The sequence below is a fragment of the Sander vitreus genome, chromosome 2 (assembly GCF_031162955.1).
Source record: "Sander vitreus isolate 19-12246 chromosome 2, sanVit1, whole genome shotgun sequence".
In the NCBI taxonomy this organism is placed as follows: Eukaryota; Metazoa; Chordata; class Actinopteri; order Perciformes; family Percidae; genus Sander; species Sander vitreus.
This window is the reverse complement of record NC_135856.1, coordinates 17,939,281-17,963,918: the sequence shown is the minus strand read 5'-3', so window position 1 is coordinate 17,963,918 and position 24,638 is coordinate 17,939,281. Positions and strand designations below refer to the sequence as shown.

At 38.0% G+C, this 24,638-nt stretch overlaps 3 protein-coding genes across 3 annotated transcripts; all 3 read right to left on the bottom strand.

Annotated features, from left to right (window-relative positions):
• Positions 1–2,545: 2,545 nt before the first annotated feature.
• Positions 2,546–3,697, bottom strand: bglapl (bone gamma-carboxyglutamate (gla) protein, like). The gene is made up of 4 exons (XM_078269060.1): positions 3,637–3,697; positions 3,151–3,525; positions 2,939–3,035; positions 2,546–2,648 (listed from the first exon to the last, which is right to left on the bottom strand). Exons 1-4 carry the CDS (start codon positions 3,695–3,697, stop codon positions 2,546–2,548), a joined length of 636 nt encoding a protein of 211 aa, XP_078125186.1.
• A 6,627-nt stretch (positions 3,698–10,324) lies between these two features.
• On the bottom strand, positions 10,325–16,981 carry erp27 (endoplasmic reticulum protein 27). Its single transcript, XM_078269047.1, has 7 exons — positions 16,924–16,981; positions 15,831–15,916; positions 14,806–14,943; positions 14,589–14,705; positions 12,314–12,439; positions 11,984–12,181; positions 10,325–10,366 (listed from the first exon to the last, which is right to left on the bottom strand). The coding sequence occupies exons 1-7, from the start codon at positions 16,979–16,981 to the stop codon at positions 10,325–10,327; spliced, it is 765 nt and encodes a 254-aa protein (XP_078125173.1).
• Positions 16,982–23,226: 6,245 nt separating this feature from the next.
• On the bottom strand, positions 23,227–23,595 carry LOC144529757 (retinal cone rhodopsin-sensitive cGMP 3',5'-cyclic phosphodiesterase subunit gamma-like). Its single transcript, XM_078269035.1, has 2 exons — positions 23,486–23,595; positions 23,227–23,344 (listed from the first exon to the last, which is right to left on the bottom strand). Exons 1-2 carry the CDS (start codon positions 23,593–23,595, stop codon positions 23,227–23,229), a joined length of 228 nt encoding a protein of 75 aa, XP_078125161.1.
• Positions 23,596–24,638: the final 1,043 nt, after the last annotated feature.

Sequence of the window (24,638 nt, the reverse complement as noted above, 5' to 3'; positions counted from 1 at the left end):
AGGGGCTTGTTGGGGCCCCAATGTTTTTAAGTTGTAAGCAGTTCCACCAAAGAGACATTTCCCCTCCAAACTTCTCACATGGTTTAATTTAAATTAGTGTTAGAGGTAAAAAGGTAAAAAGTATCCAATATTTCACAAAAAAGAAAAACCTTCAAATAATGTGTTTGTGTGGCAGAAGTGGCTTAGTTTTTATTTTCTGTCCTCTACCATTAATCTTTCGACCCCTCAGATTTATCTTTTGACCCTTTGAAGGGGGCCCGACCCTTAGGTTGGGAACCACTAGATCATATATGTAACTGGTGGACTCCAGTTACATATATGACACTGCGTTGTGTTGTGTTTCTTTAGACAAGACACCATGACACCGGGATCTCTTTGTTGAGCTGTTTATTCTGGTGACATATGCAAAAAACCTTCCAGGACCTTCTTATTAGCTACTACGTACAGGCACATACAGAACACAATACAGTACACAGATAACATAAATATACAAAACGGAAGCTAGCTTAGTCTGCCGCAAATTCAAGCTAACCACACCAACTCTTAAAAACTCTTAACTCTCAACTAAATAATGATAGTCTGTTGAAATCAATATGTTGACATTATAACATTGCAGGGAAAAAATAATACAAGAAATAAAGGGATGAGTTTGGATAATAAATTAGCCAAAATAAATTACACTCACTGCTCCCATACGGGAATTGTACAAAAAGGGGAGATTGAAAGGGACAGAAAGGGATTTATAGTTGCAGGACCACAGAAGTTGCAGGAACACATATGTTCTGGAGTTTTGAGGTCATCCCAGTGAAAAGTATACTGTAACAAGAGATAAAGGTAAATATGACCCAGTTACATATATAAAGTAAAACCAGCTCCATCTAGCTACAACAATAAAATGTTACTTGTTACCTGTGTAATAATCTATCAGTCCCAGGAGAGTACTTTTACTTTTGATATTTAACTATAGGCTGCATGTTCTTGGTAATACATATGTACTAGAATAATGAATGTAAGACTTTTACTTGACTCAAGTATTTTTCCATTGTGGCATTGGTAATTTAAAAACAAGTAAAGAAGAAGATCAGAATACTTCTTCTACCACTGCTGGTTTCAAACTAGTGTTTCAATAAACCAGGTTGAACCATCACACCTAAGGAATTTCTTAGTTAGTAAATACTTAGGAAATGTGTAATTCTGTTGCTTGGAAACATCTGTGGCGCCGTCCAATCAAAAACAATCAGCTATGTAAACAGCACAAGCTGCACTTCCAAAAATCCCCTTTGTGAATGTAGGCATCACTTTGTTTTATTTATACATGCATACATGGACAAATATGTATATTACAGAGATGGTAGTTTAAGATGAGTGGGAAGTATGTGATTATGGTAACCTAGCTGATGTTATTCAAACATTATGAGTTTGTTTTGTAATTTGAGGTATGTTGTGATATTTAGCTAAATTTTAAATATTCTCAGTATACATCATTAATAAACAGCAATTTATCTAGTGTCGGGCCAGATGTTTTTTCCATATTACCTCTTCACTCTTCACTATGACTGGATAATCTATTGGCATAACATTAGTCTGTCAGTAAGCTTTAGTTATACCTGGCAGTTACTTACTGTAAATATTTAGTAGCAACTCATTTTGTGAGAACTAGTTGTGTGGTGCAACCTATTGTAATTTAGTGATGCTGAAATCTCCACTTGGTAAATATATATTATAACTGGGCTATTGTTGAACTTCTGTCTCGCACTGCTGGTATGAAATACTGCAATAAATACACAGTTGTGGTTGCAGCTTATACTACAGCAGACGGAGTTGGTAGTGCTTGTCGTGCCAGAACCTGAAGGAAACTATCACCCAATTCTGCAGTTCTCTTTATAGCATCTTTCAGCTCTCAGGTATTGCAGGTATACATTAAAGGAATAATAGCTATACCATCAAAACATTTCAGTTATTGAGGACAAAACAACAATTCGACAAAACAAAATAATTTATTATTTTAAAACCTAGAGGCAATTTGTGGTTACAGTCCTTACAGATAACTGATATGCATTTTACAAACACTGTACACTACCACTACCGCTATCAAGACACTAAAACTAAAACTACAGTACCTCATTACTACATCCACTAGTTACTAGAACTACTATCTAGTTAAAGTAAGACTAAAGCACAACATAAAAACATCAATACATTAACATACAATACATGCACTTGTAGCACCATTCATTGCATTGTACTACAGATGTGAAGAATAATTTAATCTTGTGTGGGCTACTACATACTCCACATACGTGTGTTTCCATGTGCCTTTCTCTGAAATCATTTCATACAGGACCATTAAAGCTGGTCACTTGTGCAATGATTTTGTGCCTTAAAGAAATCTCCATCTAGCATCATAACATGGGCCAAACATTTTTTTTTTTTATTGTCTGCACCTTGTCTGGATTCATTGTCTGCACCTTGTCTGGATTCAGGGGAGTTTTTGCTAAATGACAAAGAAAACAGCTCTCATGTGGATGAAAGAGGAGTCTTCATCTTAGAAGGGGACGGGTCCGTAGTAGGCGACGTATGCTTTGACGATGCCTTCCGTTTCAGCCATCTCGTCACAGGCGTTGTTCAGCTCACACACCTCTCTCAGGCTGGATGGCAGAAGAGAGAAAAGAGGTTAGAAGGGTTGTAAAATATCTTTGACTTAACTTAGATTCTGTATTTAAATTCTGAGTTGTTGTTTTTTTTTACACTAGACTAAAACTGAAATGATTATTTTTTTACCTTAGGTAGGAACATTGAAGCAAGGAATTTATGTTGACATACATTTGAATTACAAAATGACAAATTAAATGCAGCAATCGTCAAGCCAAACAATAGTGTGCAAAGTATATTGTTGCTTCGTGAGTTAGTTTGATCCAAATAGTGTAAATAACTGTACCTTTCCAGCTGCAGAGGGCTGAGGTCTCCTGCTGCGGCAGCTCTTTTTCTCCTCAGGAGAACAGCAGCCAGGTCTCTCTTCATCACCACCTGAGCCGCTGTGTGGACAAACATCACAAACTCAAACTTTCTTGAATTTTCTTGTTTTACAGGCAAACTAACTAATTCTGAAACCATGCAAAGATTCTATCTGGAAACAAAAATGTTGCATACCCTCAGCACTGGCGGACTCTGATGAAGATGAGGAGGATGATGAAGAAGAAGAAGAGGAAGAATCAGAGGCAGAAGAGTCGGATGCTGAGGAGTCAGACTCAGAGGAAGAAGATTCAGTAGACTCGGAGGAGGAGGAAGAGGAGGAGGAGGAGGAGGAGGAGGAGGAGGAGGAGGAAGAGTTAGAGTTAGAATCAGATGCTGAAGAGTCTGAGGAAGAGTTGGAGTCGGAGGCCGAGGACGAATCAGACTCAGAGGAGGAGGAAGAGTCCGAAGCAGATGAATCGGGGGCAGCAGCTGGGTCAGCAGCTGGGTCAGCAGGTGCAGCTTCAGCAGCTGTGTCTGCAGCAACGTCCACGACAACCTCTGGTTCAACAGCTGGGGATCACAGAAAATAACACTTTTATAGACACACTGTAGGTGTATAGATAGTGTACATAGAGGTCAATATCAGGAATCACAGCAATGATGAGAGGAGTTTGTCCTTACCTCCCATGGACCAGCACACTGACAGAAGAGCACAGATGGAGAGGAGAGTCAGAGTCTTCATGGTGCCTTGTAGTTAGTTTCAGGCTGTAGACTAGCTGCTTTCTGGATTGCTTGCTCTTCTTTGCTTTCCTGCGATGGCTTGCTCTGTTTCTTTCCCCAATTTCAAGTCAATATATACTGTTGGTCCACCTCCTTTGTCAGACCAGAGATAATACTCTGATTGGCTGGAGAGTCAAATGTCAACGTTTCCACTTCCATTTGTCATGAAAAGCTCCCCTTAACACCCACACAGCCCTCACAGAGTCCAAAAACTCATTCACTTGCACACAGACTTACATGGACACAAACATCCCTGGCATTCATCTATACATACAGTGCATGTTGGCAACTGTATGTTAACCTATGTGTATGTCCTGTATGTAGCCTTCACTTGACATTAAAGAAAATCCAAGACAAACAGAGTAACATGAGAAAAGACGGGGATTCCCCGTCTCCTCGATACACACACACACACACACACACACGCACACGCACACGCACACGCACACACACACACACACACACACACACACACACACACACACACACACACACACAAATCCACTGAAAGTCCCTTTACCACACCTCACTGGAGTATAAATAATACAACGAACCCCTAAAAGTCCAAACCAGTGGTGTTACTAATCTCTATAAAATACCATTCAAATGTGATTGAATTTTAATCAGGGAGACCTATTTCAGGGTTGCCTCTTGCCAGTTCTGCCATTGCTGTTATGTTGCTATACTCCTTGCCCCAGATGTGATCTCCCACCCCCACAAACCCCAAACTATAGCTTGAGCTGACCACAAGCTACTAATCGAGTGACACGGAACAGCAGTGAGCCTCATTATGCAACAGATCCTAATTAGAGTGCTGCTGAGTCCCACCAGAACCGCAGTCAGTCACTATTTACAGATCCATCTCTGGTCCAGCTCCTTGCCAGATCCAGGCACGGTCATGGCTTACCAACGCCAACCAGTGGCCCAATACACAGCCTCGCTTGATGTATTTCAGCAGCTATACAGCTAAATATAAGCAGCTCCCTTGTGTTGGATGCACAGAGTTATGCATGCGGGTTTGGATGCAGCTTTCTGTTTGTTGGATACACTTTAAGTGTGGCTTCAGCCGTGGTTTATGTTAAACATAATAGGATTTTGAGTTTGCAGCTTGGTCCTAAACCATATTACCCATTAAATACTGTCTAGATAACCTACAGTTTATGCACACATATCACTTCATGTATATATATATATATATATATATATATATATATATATATATATATATATATATATATATATATATATATATATATAGTGTAGTGAGAAATTTAGTGCTGCTGCAGGGTGACCTTGGTGTCCTTCGTGTTTCATATAGTCTAGCGTTATTCCTGGTGTCAGGCATTTGTCTTGGCCCGCGTGCTGTGTAATTTTAATGTCTGGTCCAGTGTCCATTTTTGTGGATGCATTTCAGTGCGTGGGGGAGACACAGTTGGAGAAAACAATTGCCACAGCGTGCATTTCTGCTTTTTTTTCTGTAGCATCTTGGCTTTGAAATCACTTCATATAGACCATGAATAATGCTCACTTTAATTTACTGTTGTTCTGGGTTTACACATTTCCTGTTTGTCCAGCAGAACTGGACACTTACAGTACGTGCACAAGTGCACATAATATACAGTCAACTTAGTAATAAGCATCTTCTTTCTATCTATATTCAGTGATGTGTTGTCAAATAACACATCACCGATGACTGTCAAAGGTCAAATATAATACTGTGTTTATTGACAAGGGCCAGAAGGAGAGAACACATTACACCTGTTTCAAAGTCACTACATTTGGTTCCCTGTCAGTTTCTGTATTGATTTTAAATTTATTTTACATGAGGCCCGTCTTAAGTCTTGTAGTTGTTTCAAAGTGCAGGACGAAAACATTTCAATCAGGAGAGACTGCATTTAAGAGTGAAATATATGTCACACATTTTACATTTGTCCTTACCCTCTTTTTTCTTTCTTTTTTAAAAATATAATTCCCCTGAATGGATACCTAAATTGAAAATGAATTTTGTTTCACTTCGATTTAATGACAATGTATTAGTATCAAGCCATTTATTTAGGGTTTCCAATTACCCTTCAACTGTATCCAAAAGTCCCTTCAAGTTTTTCCTTGAACGTGTCATCCTCAAACAAAACAAATTGTAACAATTTTGACATTGTACAAATATTATTTATGTAGAGTACAGCACACCGCTAAGGATAGCTGAGTGTTAACAGCAGGTTTATTTTCTAAAGTGTACTACACATCACAGATTATACATGGTTCATGACTGTTTTAAATGTAATGTCAAAGGATCTTCATTGTAAATTTCGTTCTTTTGGCCCTGCCAGCTTTGCTCTACTTGCATAGTACACACGCATCATATACTTGCAACAAACAACCTTTAAATGACCTGTTACAGACGTGCATTCAGACTTTTCTATTTAAACCATTACCTCAGCGTGCATGTGGATACTCATTACTTAGAGAGAACATTTTCTGGTGTAGGTAAGCGTATGTGAAACCTCAGCAAGGTGGCAGGGACTTTAGGGAAATATGCTGTAATACAACAATTGGATGATTAAAAAACATGTTTATGTGTGATTTTGTATATGTGACTAAAATAAATTAAAACTCAGATAAGGTGGGAGACATCTAATGCAGCATCTATGGTTCTCATGTTTGGAAGTACAGAACAGTGCAGTTATGGGACATTGGACCTAAAAGTGTCCTTTATTATTATTTTTGCATTCAGTGATTTATGAGGATTCTTTGGAACTGTCGGACAGAGAGACCTCCAGGATTTACTGTTTTAAAGACCTTTGTGTAGTTCAAGTAGGAGATGAAGAAGTAGAGTTGCTTCACATGTGACATGTCATTAAGAAGGCTTGCTTTCAGATCCTTTACTCAATATCACAGTGTGAAAAAACTCCACTACAAGTTAAAATCCTGCATTCAAAACCTTACTTAAGTAAAAGTATGTAAGTATTATCAAAATAGCAAAATGTACTTAAAGTATGAAAAGTAAAAGTATTCATTGTGCAAATGTTCCCTGTCCGTGCTTTACTATTATGATGTTTCTGGATTATTATGATTACTGATGCATTGATGTGTGTTGCATTTACTACTATAGATGTTTACTGTTGTGCTAATTTCTCTTTTTTATACTATAGGGTAGTTTAATGTACAGCAAAGCATCTCATATTCTATAAGATCATCATATTTGTTGCATTACTGTCCTATAAGAACCATGTATCTCTAAAAAGCTTTGTGACCATTGCATTTTATTTTAAGTAATTTAAATTTGTTGAGAATAACATGAATCAGAGATCTAGGCTGTTTTTGTTTCCCATTTAAAATATTAGATAGAGAGAGAGATCAGAAGAAGCCTAATCAATTAGTGAGTCTCCATTATATAACTCGTTAATGCCTTATTGAGAACCAACAATGCCGACACTGATGCTATTCTTATCCTCCTTTAACATAGGCCTAAGTGTTGGCCTACTCATACTTTACCTGTACTGTAACACTCATGTTGTTTAACTCTATTGTATATGCTTTTTACCACAATGAAGTATGTTTTTAAGCTATTGTACACATTATATAGTATATATTAATTAACACAAACAATGTTAATGAAGAACACAATTGTACATCACATTTATTTACATCATGTAAAATCAAGTAAACGTAATCTAAACCTCAAGTTTACATTAATGTGATTTTTAAGTAGCATACAGTAGGCCTAATTAGTGACCATATTGTTCCTGGTTTGAGCTCAAAATATTATTTAAACTTAGCTTGCTGTGTATTTTGGGCTACTAAAAGATTCGTAGTTGAGATACTCCTGATGGATTGTGGATAACTTTAGCTTCTGTTGTTGGTGTTAGCCACGCTGCTATACAGACATGCTGTTGGGCTAATAAACGGTTAATATTCTGTTGAGTCCGGGTTATCATTGTTATATGTAGTAACGTGAAACAATGAAGAATATATCACAGCTGTTATGGGACTAACTATTTGATAATGGAGCATTATCTTACAGTTTTCCGGTTGATGGTATAAAGTGCTTTATGTAGCACTGCCTTATGTGGACTGTCTTGACTGCAGCCGTAAACAAACTCAGATGGCAGGCGACACATGCTGTATATTTCCATCTGGTTTCTGAGAAACGTCCACCTGCCAGGCTTTCCCAGTTCCGCCGGATGCATCCACTTGGCAATACAACACCCCTAATTATACCGATCCCAGTCTGGGCCTTGACACTCCCTTCTTGTTGCTTGCGAGAATATTTTTGGGACAAGCCCAACATTTTTACTCTTGATGTCTACAGCCCATCTGTTGTTTTTTATAGAGATTTTTTATTGCTAAATACTTTTTATCCACATTAAGAGCCCGATATGTCTTTTAGTCAAATCCCTTTAACTTAATTTAGAGTTTGATGCCCTGCTTTCAGCTTTGTGTTATTGCTGCCTCTGTGATTCCCCGACATTCTTCAGTTTGGTTACATTTGTGCTTGTATTCAACTTTTTTCTACCATTTATACTAAAAAAAATTCTTTTTACATTGAAAGTCAATGGAACAATCTTCAAATCCTCTTCAGGCTGCTTCCACTTCAAAATGCTACTCCCTACAGACGCCATTCGAACAAACTACTCGCAAAATCTCCAGCTATAAGAAAATAATTCAGCATTTTGATATCTTTTACTGTTTACTGTTTAGTGCTTCTTTCAGGCTTTTCTGTGTTTATAATGGGTGCGTATTGCATGACTTAGACTTTTGATGTGGAGTTTGCATGTTCTTCCAGACTTTTTTTGACATGCTATACTATGACAATTTTTTACGTACTATATTATGACTTTTTTTCAACATGCTTAATTTGGTGGCACGGTGGCTCAACGGTTAGCAATGTTTTAACTACACCAACAAGTAGGCAGTACAAACTGTGACCTTTGGTTCAATACCCAGTCCAGGCTGGGCCGTTTTGTGTGGAGTTTGCATGTTCTTCCAGACTTCCTTTGACATACTATACTATGACTTTTTTTTATCACTTTTTTCAAAATACTATACTATGACTATTTTTGGCATGCTATGACATCACTTCTTTCGACATATTACACTATTACTTTTTATGACTTTTTTCAACATACTATACTATGACTATTTTTGGCATGCTTTACTATGGCTTTTTATCACTTTTTTCAACATATTACACTATTAGTTTTCATCACTTTTTTCAACATACTATACTATGACTTTTTTCAACATACTATATCACTTATATATTTATAATTTATATATGTGTGTGTCAGTGTATGTGTGTCCTGAGTGCGTTTACACCTGTACTGATCCCTCAGGATTTTAATACCAAAATGTGACTCTCTACATATCCATATGTTTATATGTCTTTCTCTGTCAATATGGCTGTCTGCTGTAAATAAATTGTGCCGCAGCTAGGCAAAACATTTGAAATCCTGTCATTTCTTACTCTTTATTTTGCATCCTCCATCCCTTTTTTTTAGCTATTAATATTGCTTCAGCTGCTTTCCATGCTTAATCAATTCTTATTTAGGGATACATACTTAATTCAAGCCTAAAAATGTTCCACATCTTTCATTCATTAGGAGTTTTATACAACTTATAAATTATTTTTGTACTTTTTGAAAATATTGCTAACACAGCTGATTGAGATTTCTTTATTTGACCCACCCATTTCTCATTTTACCAACTCATTCATTACTCTTTCAGTTACTTCCTGATCCAAATTAAAGCTGGCGATTCAGTTTAGCATCACCTTTTACAAAACTTTCATACCATATTGGTATCATTAGGCCTTTTTAAGACATTTTTATTAATTAGAACCATTTCCACTCTTCCACATTTCCTTACAACTTCACCTTCTTACACATTTTAATCAAGTATTTAGTGTAGCAACAGCTTTTAAAAAAAACCTTGAAATATTCTATTTTGGTTTATACATTATTGGTATTATTCAACATTTCAATGAAATTCATACTAATTAAAACCATTCCCACTTTTCCAACTATTCTCACTACTTCACCTTATTCTTATGCAATTATGCCAGCAATCCAGTTTAGCTCCAGCAATTTAGCTTTTTAGCATTCACAAGCATTTTCTGCAGGAAATGCATTTTCAAGTTTATCATGTAGGCCTACAGATGATTGTTTTCACTTCTATTGACACACTTTTCTGTCCAGGATTAATTATATGAAGACTTTACCGCCTTGGTCCATATCTTCCAAGTCTGCTCTCTCCCAGTCTCGCTGAGGTCGCTGTGTTGTGGTCCTGACAATAACATGAGTGGACAGACTAACAAACTCCACCAGATCTCTGCGACTTGTAGCCAGTGACCTGTGGTCCGCTAACCAGACCTCAGACGAGCTCACACTCGCGTAAACAGACAAAACATAACACACATGGGTAAATAAGTAAGAACACATGACACACACGCACACTTGTTCACTTTGCATAGTTTCCTATGAGTTGGAAGAAAGAAATTGCAGGGCTTGCACAGAAGAAATAATTCACACCAGAAGCTCCTTTTCCATTTAGTCTTTTATTTTAATAATTCATTTACATTCGTTTTAAAGTCCTAGAGCTCTGTTTTTGCTTCTGTTCCTGCCTGCTTCACCTCCTGAAAAACATAAAAGTGTGATAAGTGAAATACAGCAGAGAGGGAATATAGTTTACCTAGAGTGTATTTACAGTATGTAGCGTTTAACAGACACAGACATAATAAGTCTACTATTGGATTCCCTTCAAAGGAAAGCTCAAAGAAATGCCTTCCTTTAGAAATTAACATCAATCTATTTTAGTTTGATATGTCAAGAATTTTAAGTTATTCGGTTTCAGAAGAATAAATATAACATTTTACAGATTTAAAGCAACACTATCTAACTTTTAGCTGCAGCTGTAGTTCCAATGAGACAACCTGTAGGGGGGCCGAAGTGGGAAAAGTTACATAGTGTTGCTTTAAACTAAGAGAGAAATAGGGAAAACACAAGGGTCTAAAGATAGAGGGTGTCCCTTGAGGCAAATTTGTGATTTTAGGCAACATGAATAAAATTGACATGACTTGAACTAATAACAAGTCCTCCAAACCATACGACGATAGGTCGTTTACTTACTTCCTGCCTTGATCCCGTAATAATTATGGGAGGCCACTAAGGGAGCCACCACTATAAAAACATAAATAAGAGTCGTAATTGTGGCTTGAACAAACGACTTATGGGGGCGTTTTTCGGGGCAGGACAGTCTAATTTATAAACCACATTTGTCAGGTACAGGTAAAGGTCCAGGGATTATTAAAAAAAATAAAGTTACCTCTCAAGCAATGATCATGTAGAAAGCTGCAATACTGTCATTGAGACAAATGTACAAAACTGCAGCTTCAAGGTTGATTGGTGATTTTGGTTGGTTGTTGATAATTTAAGTCATTAGGGAACCTGACAGGGGCGTACCACAAAATTCTGGGCCCTGTAGAAAGGCATTTTCTATGGGCTACTTCCACACTACAGCTATTCATTCTAGCATCTTTTTGGGCCCTCTTCACATGAGGGCCCTGGGTACTCAGTCCCCTTTTCCCCCCCAGTCCGACGTCCCTGGAACCTGAACAGAGTATTTTAAAGAACAATTGTGTGTCCTTCATAAAATCCTTATCCGTTTTGTTCCTTTCTTGTATATGACACCTGCCGTGTACTGTATTGTGCATCACAATCTCATTTATATCTCATTTGTTTTAACTGTGAATTTAAATGCAATCTATTGGCCACCTAGGTTTTAATTTATTTTAACTAATATAAGACTTCAGTCTCTTTAGTGGCACAGTTTGTTGATAGTCTGGCTATAATTCTGGTCTCTTCTGTCTTGTTGTAGAGCTTCAGACTCTGTGGCGTGACAGAACAAATTAGAGCACAGGTTGAGGTTTCCTGTCTTTTGTGTGGTACATATACTTTAAAGTGACAACAAGAAGTGCTCTTTTTCTTTTTGTACATTACTGGTGTGCTCCAAACTCACAGACACTTTTTTTTTCAAACATGCTGAGTATGATGTGTAATATGCTTATGATTTTAAATCACTAAAATCTGCTGCTTGTTTGTTTAAATTGTTTAAAGTCAGTCTACATGTTACAAGAAAATAGGTCTTCTGAGTACAATGAGCAACATCTAAATCTTAACCAGCTGTTGCAGCTACCAGGTTATAATACATCTAACCATCAGCAGTGGCTAATTTTAGGTAAGCCATAACTAACCTTCAGTTCCCCTCGTAGGAAGGACTGGCAGAACTCCCGTACCCGCTCAGTAGAGATCTCTCCCTCTGGCAGGAGCCACTTCATGTCCGAGTCACCATCATACATACCAACTCGAGGGAGATCCTTAGACTTGAGGCCGAAGTAGCCCAGTGACCGGGAGTTGGACTTCACTGCTCCGTTGATTAGCACAAACAAAAACTGGAACACAGTTTTTATGACTTTATTTAGCCTATTATAGATTATATTAAGTAACCGCAGAAATGCAACTTCTACTTAACTTTATAAAATCATCATATTATTTTGTAGGTTAAGTAAGTTGAATATTGTTACCTTGCCTGTGAACTCAGGGGCCATAGCTCCCAGTCGCTCCCTGAGCTCAGTGTATTCTTTACTTCCCCTGTTGGCAAAGAGCAGGAGGTGTGTCTTCACCTCTGAATGAAACAGGCCCACTGCGGTCTGAGGAGAGGGAAAACAGCACGTAGGTTATAGAATAAGGGTTAAGGTGGAAGAAGTTCTGTTCCCACTGGCCAACCATGGTTTCCTTTTTCAGAAGCCTCTCACCTGAGCTTGTTGTGTTTTTTTACTCTTTGTAGTGACATCTGTGTGCCTACTGTTCTTGTATTAACTTGTCATTCATGTTGGACACGTTCATATTCTTGGAATACTCTGAATACCAGTGGTGGACAAAAACTAAAAGTACAATTTTGAGGTACTTGTACTATACCTTAGTATTACCATTTTATGCAACTTCATACTTCTACTCAACTACATTTTAGAGGGAAATATTGTACTTTTTACCCTGTCAGCACCTGAGAAAGTCCCATGGTGAGGAGCTGAGAGTAACAACGGTGCTTTTCAGGTGTTGCGCTAATCACTCCGCCCAAGTAGCAGAAGTTGCAGTGCTTTGCCTTCTGAGAATATAGTTCCCAGTATATGGTTAGAAGATGGCTATGTCTCATGTGACCTTGTTATTTGTACACGCTGTGTCTATACAAATCACAACATGTAAATAGGAACATGTTGGCGTTATTTTGTCACTTATTGGGAGCAGTAGGCTAGATTGAGCCGGTTACCTCCAGGATCTGGGCTAAGCTAGGCTAGCGGTGGGGACGTCAGACAGAGTTACGACACACACGGAGATGAGAAGGGTATGTATGGACTTATCTAACTCTGGGGGCAGGGCTGGACTGGTCATCTGGCATACTGGGCATTTTCCCGGGCCGACGCACTTTTGGGCCGAATTGCCGATATAATTTATAGGCCTTTTTGGCTGCGCTGGCCCATAAAGAACTGACAGCGGCCCATTGGTTAATTGTCTTAATTGGCACTGGCCTGACCCAATCAAATCCAGGATTGGATTCCCCACTCCCGGCCCTGAGACACAAGCTGTAATAGTTATGCTTATGCTGGAAGTTTAGCATCCACGTTAAAATGGACAAACGACCACCAAAGTGCGAGGGAGGTACAGAGAAATTATGGGAGAAAAAGATTAAGAATCTACAGGCGGATGCTTCAAAATGTGCCAACATTTCTGACATGTTTGGGGCTGTAGCTGCTTCAACATCAGCATTACCTGAAGTAGAGGAAGGAGGAGAGGTGGCTGGCTATACAGAGAAGCAGAAACAACATCATGATAGGGAAGAAGCCGAGGAGGAGGAGAGTGACCATGACAGGGCCATGGGAGCGAGTGAGATGGAAGATGGAAGAGAGAGTAGATGACTACGTGGTAAGGAGTAGGCACATCATTAACAGGGACTCTCAGGAAGAGAGAGAGGCTGTGTGTGTGTGTGTGTGTGTGTGCGGGCACGTTATGTGCGCCTAACGTCATAACGACAACAAGCAGTTTGGCTGTAACATTAAAGTTAGTGGCCGTCAGGTAATCTAACTGTTTAAGCTTACATTGAAAATGCTAGCGGTTGGCCTGTTAGCTGAAAAGTCTGTGTGATCTATAAAATCAATGTTGATACAAGCATCAGTGTTCCTTGAATTGCTTAATTAGCTTCTCTTGTATTGGTGCTCTTTTCCAGGGCATATACTACTCTCAGCTTTATTGTAGCTTATGGGAAGGGTTATGGTTATGGTTATTGTATTTAGCAGACACTTTTGTCCAAAGTGACAAAATATGAATCTTACAATAGTTAAAATTAACAGTAAACAGTTTTTAAAAGTTGCTAAGCCAATATTAAACAAAATAGTAATAATAACAATAATGGTAATACAATATCAAATATCAATAATAAAAAATAATTAAACAAATACCATAAATATACAAATCATAACTCTAAAAATGAATGAATTATTTAAGTATAAGATCAACAGATAAGTCTTGAGACCCCTCCTGAAGGATCCAAAACTATTACATGAACGCAGAACACTAGGCAACTCATATCATAGAATGCACGCATATTGGACTGTCTGCAGAGAATGTGTCTGACCAATCACGGTGGGTGTGGGCCGCCTGGGCTAAAAATGCCAGGGCCGATTTTTTTGTCCCAGTCCAGCCCTGTCTGGGGGATACGGTGAATAAGCTAAAGTCCCAATAAGTCGGCGTGTTCCTTTAAAACATTTCATATATGATAGTGATGACTACATGAGTTGGACCTACCACTTGGTTGTATTCTGTGATGTATCGGACCTCGTTGATGGTGATGAAGTTTACAAGACCGTCAGCTTCTAACTTCTTGGTCTCGGCAATGACGAGGTTCTCCTGGTGATTATCTGCCTGGATCACATCACACACATCGATATCAACATTGTTCAAAAACTCGCATCACATTTATTGTTGAAAAAGATGCCTCATGTAGAAAAATGGTGCAGAATACCTTTCTGAAAAGGGTGACGGTGTCTGATGAGAGGCTGTAGTCTGCCCACACCTCTTTCTCAGTGCAGATGGCTACAGGGACTGAGTCAACTCGCTTTGCAGCTGCAACAAGTTCCTGATAGCCGAGACTCTCCTCTCCCTGAGACACATGAGGGAAAGAGAGTGAGTTACATCTCATCTTTTTATGTACATTCCCTTCTCACACTTTTTTACCCATGAACACATCTTAGAATTACTTTTTCAGTAGGTATAGCAGATACCAGAAACTCTCCTGTTACCATCCTTTTCCTCAAAGAAAATGTAAATTTAAAAAAGGGAAGGGAGCAGAGAGAGAAAGTCAGATAAGGAGAAACAAACAAATATATACTAGGAAGAGAGAGGTGAGGCTGACTCAAAGGAAGGTGAATCGTGTATTTCTGAGACAGTATTGCATGAGCTCTGGCAGTTCATTTAATCATTTTGCAGCCTGTAATATGTGCTCATTCCCAGTGAGTCACAGAAGCAATATTTTGGTCTCTTTTTGCCTTCAGCATCACAGTCCAACTATGCCTTATTCTCATGTGCTCTCTCTTCCATTCTCCTCTTGTGAACCTTATCCCTGCGTTTGTTTACGAGATGGTCAATGAAGCCAATCCCACAAGTCTTCAGATACTCATGTATTTCCTGTCAAGTGGCTCCGCCATCTTCCCCCGCACACAGAGTCTAGCCAAAGGGCTCGCCTTCATGGCACTCACAGCACCAGCGCTGCCAAAGGTGTGGCCACAGGAAATATAATCTTCTTCCAGATCTATTCATGACAGCAGCATCCCCAACACCAGGGTGCAAACAAATGCTGTATTTTTGGAACCCTCACAGTCTCACTCTCAACTAATTGGTTTGATCATGTCTGGTTCGCCACATGCATGTTAGAATAATAAACAAAGCCATAAAACAGCTCATGTAGGCTTGTTTAAAAGATGTCTGAAATCTGATTTGAGCCCATGGTTGAGACTGTTTTTTTCTCAATATGCAATTTTCATGTCTGACCTCCAAGAATCCGATGACCACCACTTCAGCAGAGTCGATAAAGGCCTCAACAGCTTTGGTGTCAGTCAGTCTGGGAAGGGCATTGTCTGAGAAAGAAAGACACAAGATACACAATTAAACATATTTTGTACCTTACAGTCCTAGACGTTGTCCTAACAATAAGATTCTACAGCCACTTTAGCAGCTCTGTGTCGTGTGTACTCAGATACAGCTGTGTGCTGAATGCTTACGTCAGCATGCTAACATCCTCACAATGAAAACTGCTAACATGCTGAAGTTAAGCAGGTATAATGTTTTCCATGTTCGCCATCTTATTAGCTAATTAACAATAAACACATAGTACAGCTAAGGCCTTATGTCATTCGTTTTGCAGGTATTTGATCATAAACCAAGTGTCCAACCAAGTATTGGATAAATGACAATATTGACATGATGATCAACAAAGTTATTATAATATCCTGTTTGCACCAAATTAGATTAAAATCTATCCAATATTCTTTTCACTCAAAATCACCATGATGTGAACCTCAGGGTGTCGCTGAAGGAAAAGTCAGGGGATCACAATAGTATTCATCACCTGAGAAATATGAATATCTCGACAATATTTTGTGGCAATCCATCAAGTAGATGTTAAGATACTTCACTAAATAAATGAAAACTTCATCCTCAGGGGACTATTAATATCACAATTGTATGGTAGATAAGTGAAAATGTATCTAGTCAGGGGATCACCAAAGTCAGTAGGATTCCTCCTCTGGGGAACATGAAAGCCTTCGCAGTATTTCATGGCAATCTATCCAACAGTTGTCAAGACATTTTCACAAAAAAATCTAAATGTCAACCTCATGGTGGCACTAAAGGTGAAATCAGGGGATCGCAAAAATGATTAGGATTCATCCTCAGGGGACTAGTAATATCCATAATTGTACAAAATTGAATGGCAAGTGAAAGTGGTGATATACCAACCAAACATTGAGTTACAAACTATACTAGAGAGGTGCAACACTTTGAGGCAAGTTGGATTTTCCACATTGAAAGCAGAAAGAAAGCTAGAATAAAACCAATATGACACAGTATACTTAAATCAATTTACCTTTTTCTGTGGCAATGACAGAAGACACCAGAAGGGAGAAAAACAGAGTGATCAGCATGTTTTAAATGATCCGACTGACAGAGAGGCAGGTAAAGAAAACAAACCAAGGAATGCACAGAAGACTTTGTAGCTGTTTGACTCTGTATGAAGAGTCGCGTCACCTCTGGTCTGTCTCTGAGGGCCACCACAACTTCTCTGGGATGTGATTGGAGGCTTTCATGAGAACCAGCCAGGTGTTCTTGATAAGTGGGAGTGCTGGGATGTTGGACTACGTGTCACTGTGCGACAGGGGACAGGTGTGAGTGTTTTTCTGCACTGTGGTGTGGTGGCAATCTAAAGTTGAGAGGGACAACAATGATCAAACCTGACTTTTGCTTTTGTGAAACATCACACACACCTCTTCCTGTGTCTCGTTAGTAGCATCTTCTTAAAAACTTTGAAAATGTCTTGTGCTATAGTTTGTTACATATACATCAGTTGTGGGTGTGAGCCTCTGCTGACAGATATCCATTGAGGAGGCCTGTATGACCAGTAAAGGAGTTCAACTGAGCTGCATTTTGGTACATTCTCCACAGGAGGGACACAACTCCCAGCCAATCCATTCATCCCCATGCAGACACCCAGGGAAGTAAATGTATGGAGTTTAGCGTTTGGTATTTGGAGATACATTGGAATATAAATGTTGTTTATGCATAGGTTATTACATGGCATTACAAATAACCAAGGTGAAAATCAAATTTGAACTTGATTTTTTAAATCTAAAACCTCTTTGAGTTGATGAAAAGTGCAACATGAAACTACCATAAAATCATGTCAGTCCCATAAACGATAGTGTCAGATGTGACATTACAATAACATTTGTAATGTTCATTTGTTCACCAGGAGTAGAGTGAGTGCACATTTCCTCTGCAATCTAACATCTTAAAAGCTGATGTAGTATTGATTAAAACCGATGATGTAACCATACCAGAAATAATAACAGAAGAACAACTAAAAATCTAAAACTGTAAGCCAAAAAATATTACATACAGAGACTCTCACAAACCACCACAGAAATGTTGTTTTATGTGTTGAAAAAAGCCTCTCAAATGCAGAATTATTTGTAATAGCATTGTGGGAATTACTGAACTAAACTCAAAAAGACTAATTTATATGAAGTTTGAAGTTTTACTCTGAGGATTTAAAAAAAAAAAAATTCCCTTTGAAAAGGAATCTTGCTGGCAAGTTAAAGTTTGGTTGACCACAGAGCAGAAAAACCAGGATGTACCAAAATACAGTGAACTCCATAGGACAAAATGGTCTGAACCCTGTAAACCTTTTTTTTTGTGTGTCAATAAAATCCAAATACTCTTTACATATAATTCTAAAAATATAAGATAAAAAAGGTTATTCTGGTTGTGAAACAGATTGTACAAATAGCCTCCTAGCTGTTTCTACAAGTTCAAATGTGTTCAGTGCAAGGAGACTAATGAGAGAAATAATGAAAAAACTCATGTAGTGGGGGAATTATTACTATAGATTCATAACTTATAACTTAACACGTATTATCACAACACCAACAATCGTCTTCTGAGTTTAAAAAACGTGTTGTTCCAAGCTGTGAAAAGTCTTGCCTTATTCTCAGGGCTGGTTTTTGTGATGTACGTTTACATAGGGCTTAAGGGCAACCCTTATACTGCTAACGTCATAGACCCATGACTTGTGTGAAATGCACACACAGGTGACGTCTGTACCAGTGGCACTGCAACTCTTCTCAGGTGAGGACCCAAGAAAATAAAGCTTCTTACAAACACAATTCTGTCTCTCTAGCATCACAGCACAAGATTTAAGTTGTGGGCGGTAATCTAAATCATTACCCAGTGAGGTAAAGAAAGGGATATACTGTATCGTTGGCGATATAATGTATAAATCATGACAAAACCTGCCACTTATAGAGACTTTAGGCTGGAATTTTGTACAGAGGTGAAGTAAACCTTTTCTGTTTCTGTTTTCTATTTTATTCTCAGTTTAATCCAATCAAAATAGTTTCTTGTTTTCTGTAGCTCTGCATAGATGTCTCCTTTATTTATTTTTTCACTGTGCTGCTTTAAGACAACATTTGACCATCTTTAATTTATAACAGCACTGACACATACTGTATGCTCTGCAGTGAAGTTGGTGTTTATAGCATTCCTGACACAAAGGCACACTGGGAGAACAATGAAGAGGAAACATAGAAAAAAGTAGGAAGGACAGAAATGAATTTAAAAAATGTTGTCTTTGGCCATTCTGACTCTTTGTGGACAAGTGGGAAATGTTTAACAGTTTCAGGGAAGATGCAGTTTAGTTTAAAATTACAGGCCCAGTTGGTCATATAGTTGGTGCTGCAAATAAACAAGGCTAAATGGATGGTGAAACTTTGAAACTTGGTCTTTTTCAGGGTAACTTTGTGAGCAAATAATGCTAAAAAAAGAAGCTCTGAAGTTTGCAAACAGTGTGCGGCACATCGTACCATGTAACAGGTTAATTTTCTTTTTTGTTAATTTTGTTGTGGAAAGCCAGACTCAGAACAAAATTAACTTGTAAAATGTTTATATTTGTATTGAATAAAATAAAAATAAAAAGCTTTGCAGAGGTTGCTGGATAGACAGGGCAGAAACTGTGTTTCTACTCATAAAAACATGAGTGTCCCAACAGATCCTCGAACACATGCTTCTGCTAAGTTTAATTTAGGGGTGAGCTCATGATGTAACCAGGTAAACCTGGATTACTGGTATTTAGATTGTGGTCAGGTTAAAGCTGTCATGACTTCTCGATCATCACTTACACAACTTTTAACCCTGTTAGGCCTCAGAGTGTGAAGGTCTTACATCAGACACTGCTGATGAGCTTCTCCTCACACCGTCACTGTCTCACTTATGTAATGTGCACATGCACACTTCAACATTTGCCATGGAGATTTATAAATATGCAGTAACAAGAAACACATTTAAAAAAAAGTTAAACAAGGAGATTATTAAAATAATTATTTCAGTTCATAATAAAAAAAATGTAAGTGCAACAAAAGACTGAAGACAAAAACAACCATATGACCAAAACATTTTTCTTTTTAATACAGCAAAAAAGGTAAGTATTTGTATAATCTAAAATGATCTACAGTTAATATAAATTAACTAGAATAATATCCAAAATGTCTTTGTGGGTCATGGTAAATGTGTCAGCTGTGTGGGAGTGTTTGCAGTTTGGATTTCATGTGTGGGATGGAAACAGCTTACAGGCAGCCTGATGGTATCCACAGAGAATAGGGAGGCCTTCTGACACTCTAATTACCCATATGACACTGTATAATCCTTGATCTCTGTAGGAGAAACAGAATATGTGTCAGTGGAGGTGGGGGGGGGGTTCACACTGTATATTAAATAATAATTACCAGGTCATTTGTCCACAACTAAAATGAAATTGCAACTAATCAGTGTAGGAAAAGTCGGAAGGAAGGAAGAGTCAGCAGGAGACATGTGAGTTGATTTCCAAGACATTTTGTGGCGCTGATGGAGAGGCAACTGGAGAGTTCTAGAATCCAATATTCTGTGATAGGGTGGTCACAGTGGTTACTGGGTGTTTTCAGGCCCCAATCCTATCACAGCCTGTAAGCTGCCAGCTTGAAGAGTTAAACCTTTGTTGCAGAGCAAACAACAAAGTGGACAGTAAACCACCGGACAGTACTTGAAGGCATCAGCAGAGGTTGTTTTTTTTTGCTTGTGTTGCAGCTGGTTTCAGCTGGGATTTAAGAAGGAATATATTTGTGATGTTAGACACACAGTATTTATGTTGCAATCACAAACTCATGGGCTTTTCAGATCAACTCTTTCTTTAGGAACCATATTTTTAACCACACACACAAGCCATAGTTTGTGGGTGATTCCTGGATGTAGTTGTTTGCAATTTTGGGAAAGATTTATTATTACTTTATTGTTAGCAGTAAAATGACACTACACTGTGGTACATGTACACTCATGTTGTGCACCTGTGCAAATTGTTTATCAGAACTGTTTCATCACAATTTACATTTCAAGTTGATTATACTTGGATTCTTGGCTGTACTGGTAAAAAGTGTGACACAGTGTGATTTAGTCCAGATGATTACTTACTTATTAACCTACTGAGTTGGTCTCTTTTTATTCTTTTAAAGGCGTTTTAAAGGATCTTGCAGAAAGGCAGTCAGTCTGTCATTGTTTTTAAATTGATTTAGGACCCAGATTTCTCTTTATGATGACATTGTTGTTTGAATATGATGAGTGAAAGTGTGTCTATGTTTTTACTTGGTATTGTCTTTGTATTTATTTGAAGCCACGCTGCTGTCACTTGCCAGGACACTCTTGTAAAAGAGATTTGTAATCTCAAGGAGTTTTTTATCCTGGTTAAATAAAGGTTTGAATGAATGAATGAATTGCTGTGCATGGGCTTTCTGTGACTTTGCAGACTCTAATCCTACAGCTAGAGTGTAAAAATAGACACTAGAGGATCATTTTACTCCAGGTACCAAATACAGTTAGTAGTTGCTACATTTTAAAATAAACAAACCTAACCACGATATTACTTTAAATCGTCTTTCTGTTATTCTCTGCCAGAGCCATCTCTGGCTGCTGAAATAAGCAAAACATGAATTCATTAATTTATTCATTTATGCATTTATTTATTCATTTACAAATCCACAAAGGAGTTTTGGCATCAAACATTATGATTCAGACGGGGGTACAGAGAATCAACATTATAATGATGATTATGGGCTACATCACACAAAATTGAAAACATCTTACACCCACCACAGTGAACTGACTCCTCTTTCTCTCAGTAACCAGCAGATGCAGCTGTTGCAGCTCTGGTCACCAGAGAACAACATGCATCTTAAAAAAAAGACAGACTGCTCTGGTCGGCCCTGATTGATGATCTCATTCTAAGCTGGTTTGGCAGGCGCTCTAACAGACTACAACACAATTAGCACAAGAACGACTTAATTCTTTTACACTGCACTCTTTAAGAAGCTTACAAATGTATTTTATATGTTAATCTATGTTTTTCTTTTATCCATTAGCAGTGGCAATTTAAGATTAATTATTATTAATTAATTATTATTATTAAATTAAGATTTTAAATACAAAACCTATAATCATTGAATGAAAAGATGCACTGTTACAGTTTAAACTACCCGACAGTAAATAAACTAGTTGATCTTTACCCGTCCAAATACAACAGTAAAATGCTGCTTACACTGTAATGCATCAGTAATAATTAATGCAATAATATCATATGTTATATAACACCGTGGCCCACATTACAAGTACTTGTACAGTTAGGATTTGTAAACAAATCATTTGTGGACAAATCATCTCTTGCTAAATTGTGTCTTACTTATTAAAAAATGCCAGATTTCTGTAATAGCTGATAACGTGATCTTTATTGGCACGTGGTAAAAACATTTTCTCTTTAACGTACTTGGAGGAAGACAATAGACTTTGTACTTTGGTTGTCATAGCAACAACAGCTTCAGTCATCTTCTTCCATTGTCCCTCACCTTCTCTGTCCTTGAAGCCAGATTTATTTTTACAATCTGAGTGAATTATTAATTAATTATTATATCATATTTTTTATAATATGCAAGTGTGGCAGCTACAAAAAATGGTGGCCACACCCATGTCACTAAGTGAGTCATTATAAAAAATTATACAGTGAAAAGAACAAACCACATGTAGGCCTATGTAGTTGTTTTTTTTTGTTATTGTTTTTTTATGTGGTGAGGGTGAAATGTTAAAATCATTTTAAATATCAGTGTAGCATGTGGTGTTAATAATAGGAAGAACACAAAGACAGATGGTGAAACTATTAACTTTTATTGTGTTTATGGAGTTGTTCCTCTCTACTGACAAAATAGATACATGATCTTTTCACTGAAGAGTGAAGTGAATCATAGACTTTCTCATAAAAATACAATGTTTATGTAGCTAATACACAAAATAGACATCTGTGCATGTTGAATTAGCAGCTTTGAGGGGAAGAGGTGGAAAAAGAGGACCCTCTTTCATATTACTAGATACTCCATTTGATTTCTTTTTTTTTTTTTTCTCTGTAGAAAGTACAGGCTGCTGACACCACTCGTTATGAGGATGATGGAGAATTGGCCCGAAGATAAAGTGCATGAGACAAGCTAGAGTACTGGATTTCTGTCCAGGTCAACCTTTAATTAAAAGCTGCTATCTCTTTTCAGCTGTTCATTAAACAGTTGGAATACATGAGGAACAACGGATGGTAAAGACAGAGGGAAGAGAGCTAAACGATTCCATATTTCGACAGGTCGCTGAGCTCCATGTCCCCGAAGGCTTCCCATGGGCAAACCACTGTGATGTCTGTGCCAAGACCCTCCATGCCGGGGATATCGTCTCCGAATCTGAGTGCATAAGACAAAAAAGATCTGATGAGTACAAACTTAGAGATCCAAGTTGTTGTTTTTTTGTTTGAAAGTAGGCCTAAAATGGCAAATAAAGAAAAGACGTGTTTTTTTTTGTGTGTAATCTTAAATCCATCTCACCCCTTCTGGCCGGGTTTAGGCGCCTTGCTCTTGAAGGTACGAGTGGTCCTCTGCTTGAATCTGGGGGGGGCCTTCTTGTCGGCGGGAGCTGCAACGGCTGTGTCTGCCATTTTAATTGGATACTGACAAAGAAAAAAGAACAACGTATATGAGATCCATGCAACTCTCAGTTATTTTAAACTTTCCTGTTTGCCACTGCTTTGCATTGAATTAAATATCTCACACTACACCATAAATTTTATTCAATTTCTTTTCCTTTTTGAAATCCTATTTACATGTCTTTTTTAGATTGCCTTGGGTTTGGGTTTGGATTTCATATCTTGTCTTAATGCCTTTTTAAGTTTAATGTACAGCACTTTGTATCATGTGTCATTACTTTCGCTCATACAGATAAATTAATAGCCTATACACCGTTGCACACGCGCACGCACACACACACGTGTTGTTTTTAATTCAATACCTTTATTCCCACATTTTATGTTGTCTTATTATTTTCTCTGTTTTTTGTTCTATACGATGTTATGAAATTTGTGGAGGTGGAGGCTTCAAATAAGCCCACTGGGTTTTTTGCCTCTCCCTGCACTGCATTTGTTTGTTATCTTTGCCACTATGTTCATTTTAAATTGTGCAAATAAACCTAAACCTAAACTTTGAATGGCCTTGCTGTTGAAAGGTGCTATATACACATAAGCGTGTCTTGCCACCGCAGATTCCTCTGCTGCCATCAACTAATAATCTCCCCTTTGTAGAGGTGTCATTACAGTAAAATCAGAAATCAAAAGCATATCAATATCCAGACATAACACCAAAGTATTGATGCATCAAGAATTGATAATAAAAAAAGTACAACCAGTGTTAAAAATTCCTCTGGGTTCATCCAAATCTATCAAGTAAAAAGAGGACATTATAAAGAACCGGGCCTACAAGAAGGCCAGCACAAAGAACTACTCCGTATGAAGTCCTCTCAGTAAGAATCTCACATTCAGCTCCTCATGATACTCAAGACAAACACTATAAAGCCATCGCTATGTCTGTCTTTTTTTTCTATTGTTATCAAAGCAGTAAAAGCTTCACTGTACCAGAGCTAATAAAATTGCAGTTTCATCTTACCTTTTGTTGAAGTCTCCAAGTGTTTTTTCTGATGCTGTCTGAT

Excerpts from the sequence above, each read along its gene's own strand:
- LOC144529757 (XM_078269035.1), bottom strand. The coding sequence starts at position 23,595 with ATGGCAGACACAGCCGTTGCAGCTCCCGCCGACAAGAAGGCCCCCCCC. Across the intron at positions 23,345-23,485 it reads CCTAAACCCGGCCAGAAGGG|ATTCGGAGACGATATCCCCG; the intron begins GTGAGATGGATT and ends TTATGCACTCAG.
- erp27 (XM_078269047.1), bottom strand. The coding sequence starts at position 16,981 with ATGCTGATCACTCTGTTTTTCTCCCTTCTGGTGTCTTCTGTCATTGCC. Across the intron at positions 14,944-15,830 it reads TGGTCATCGGATTCTTGGAG|GGAGAGGAGAGTCTCGGCTA; the intron begins GTCAGACATGAA and ends CATGTGTCTCAG. Across the intron at positions 12,440-14,588 it reads TCACAGAATACAACCAAGTG|ACCGCAGTGGGCCTGTTTCA; the intron begins GTAGGTCCAACT and ends CCCTCTCCTCAG.
- bglapl (XM_078269060.1), bottom strand. The coding sequence starts at position 3,697 with ATGAAGACTCTGACTCTCCTCTCCATCTGTGCTCTTCTGTCAGTGTGC. Across the intron at positions 3,526-3,636 it reads AGTGTGCTGGTCCATGGGAG|CTGTTGAACCAGAGGTTGTC; the intron begins GTAAGGACAAAC and ends TGTGATCCCCAG. Across the intron at positions 3,036-3,150 it reads AGAGTCCGCCAGTGCTGAGG|CGGCTCAGGTGGTGATGAAG; the intron begins GTATGCAACATT and ends TTGTCCACACAG.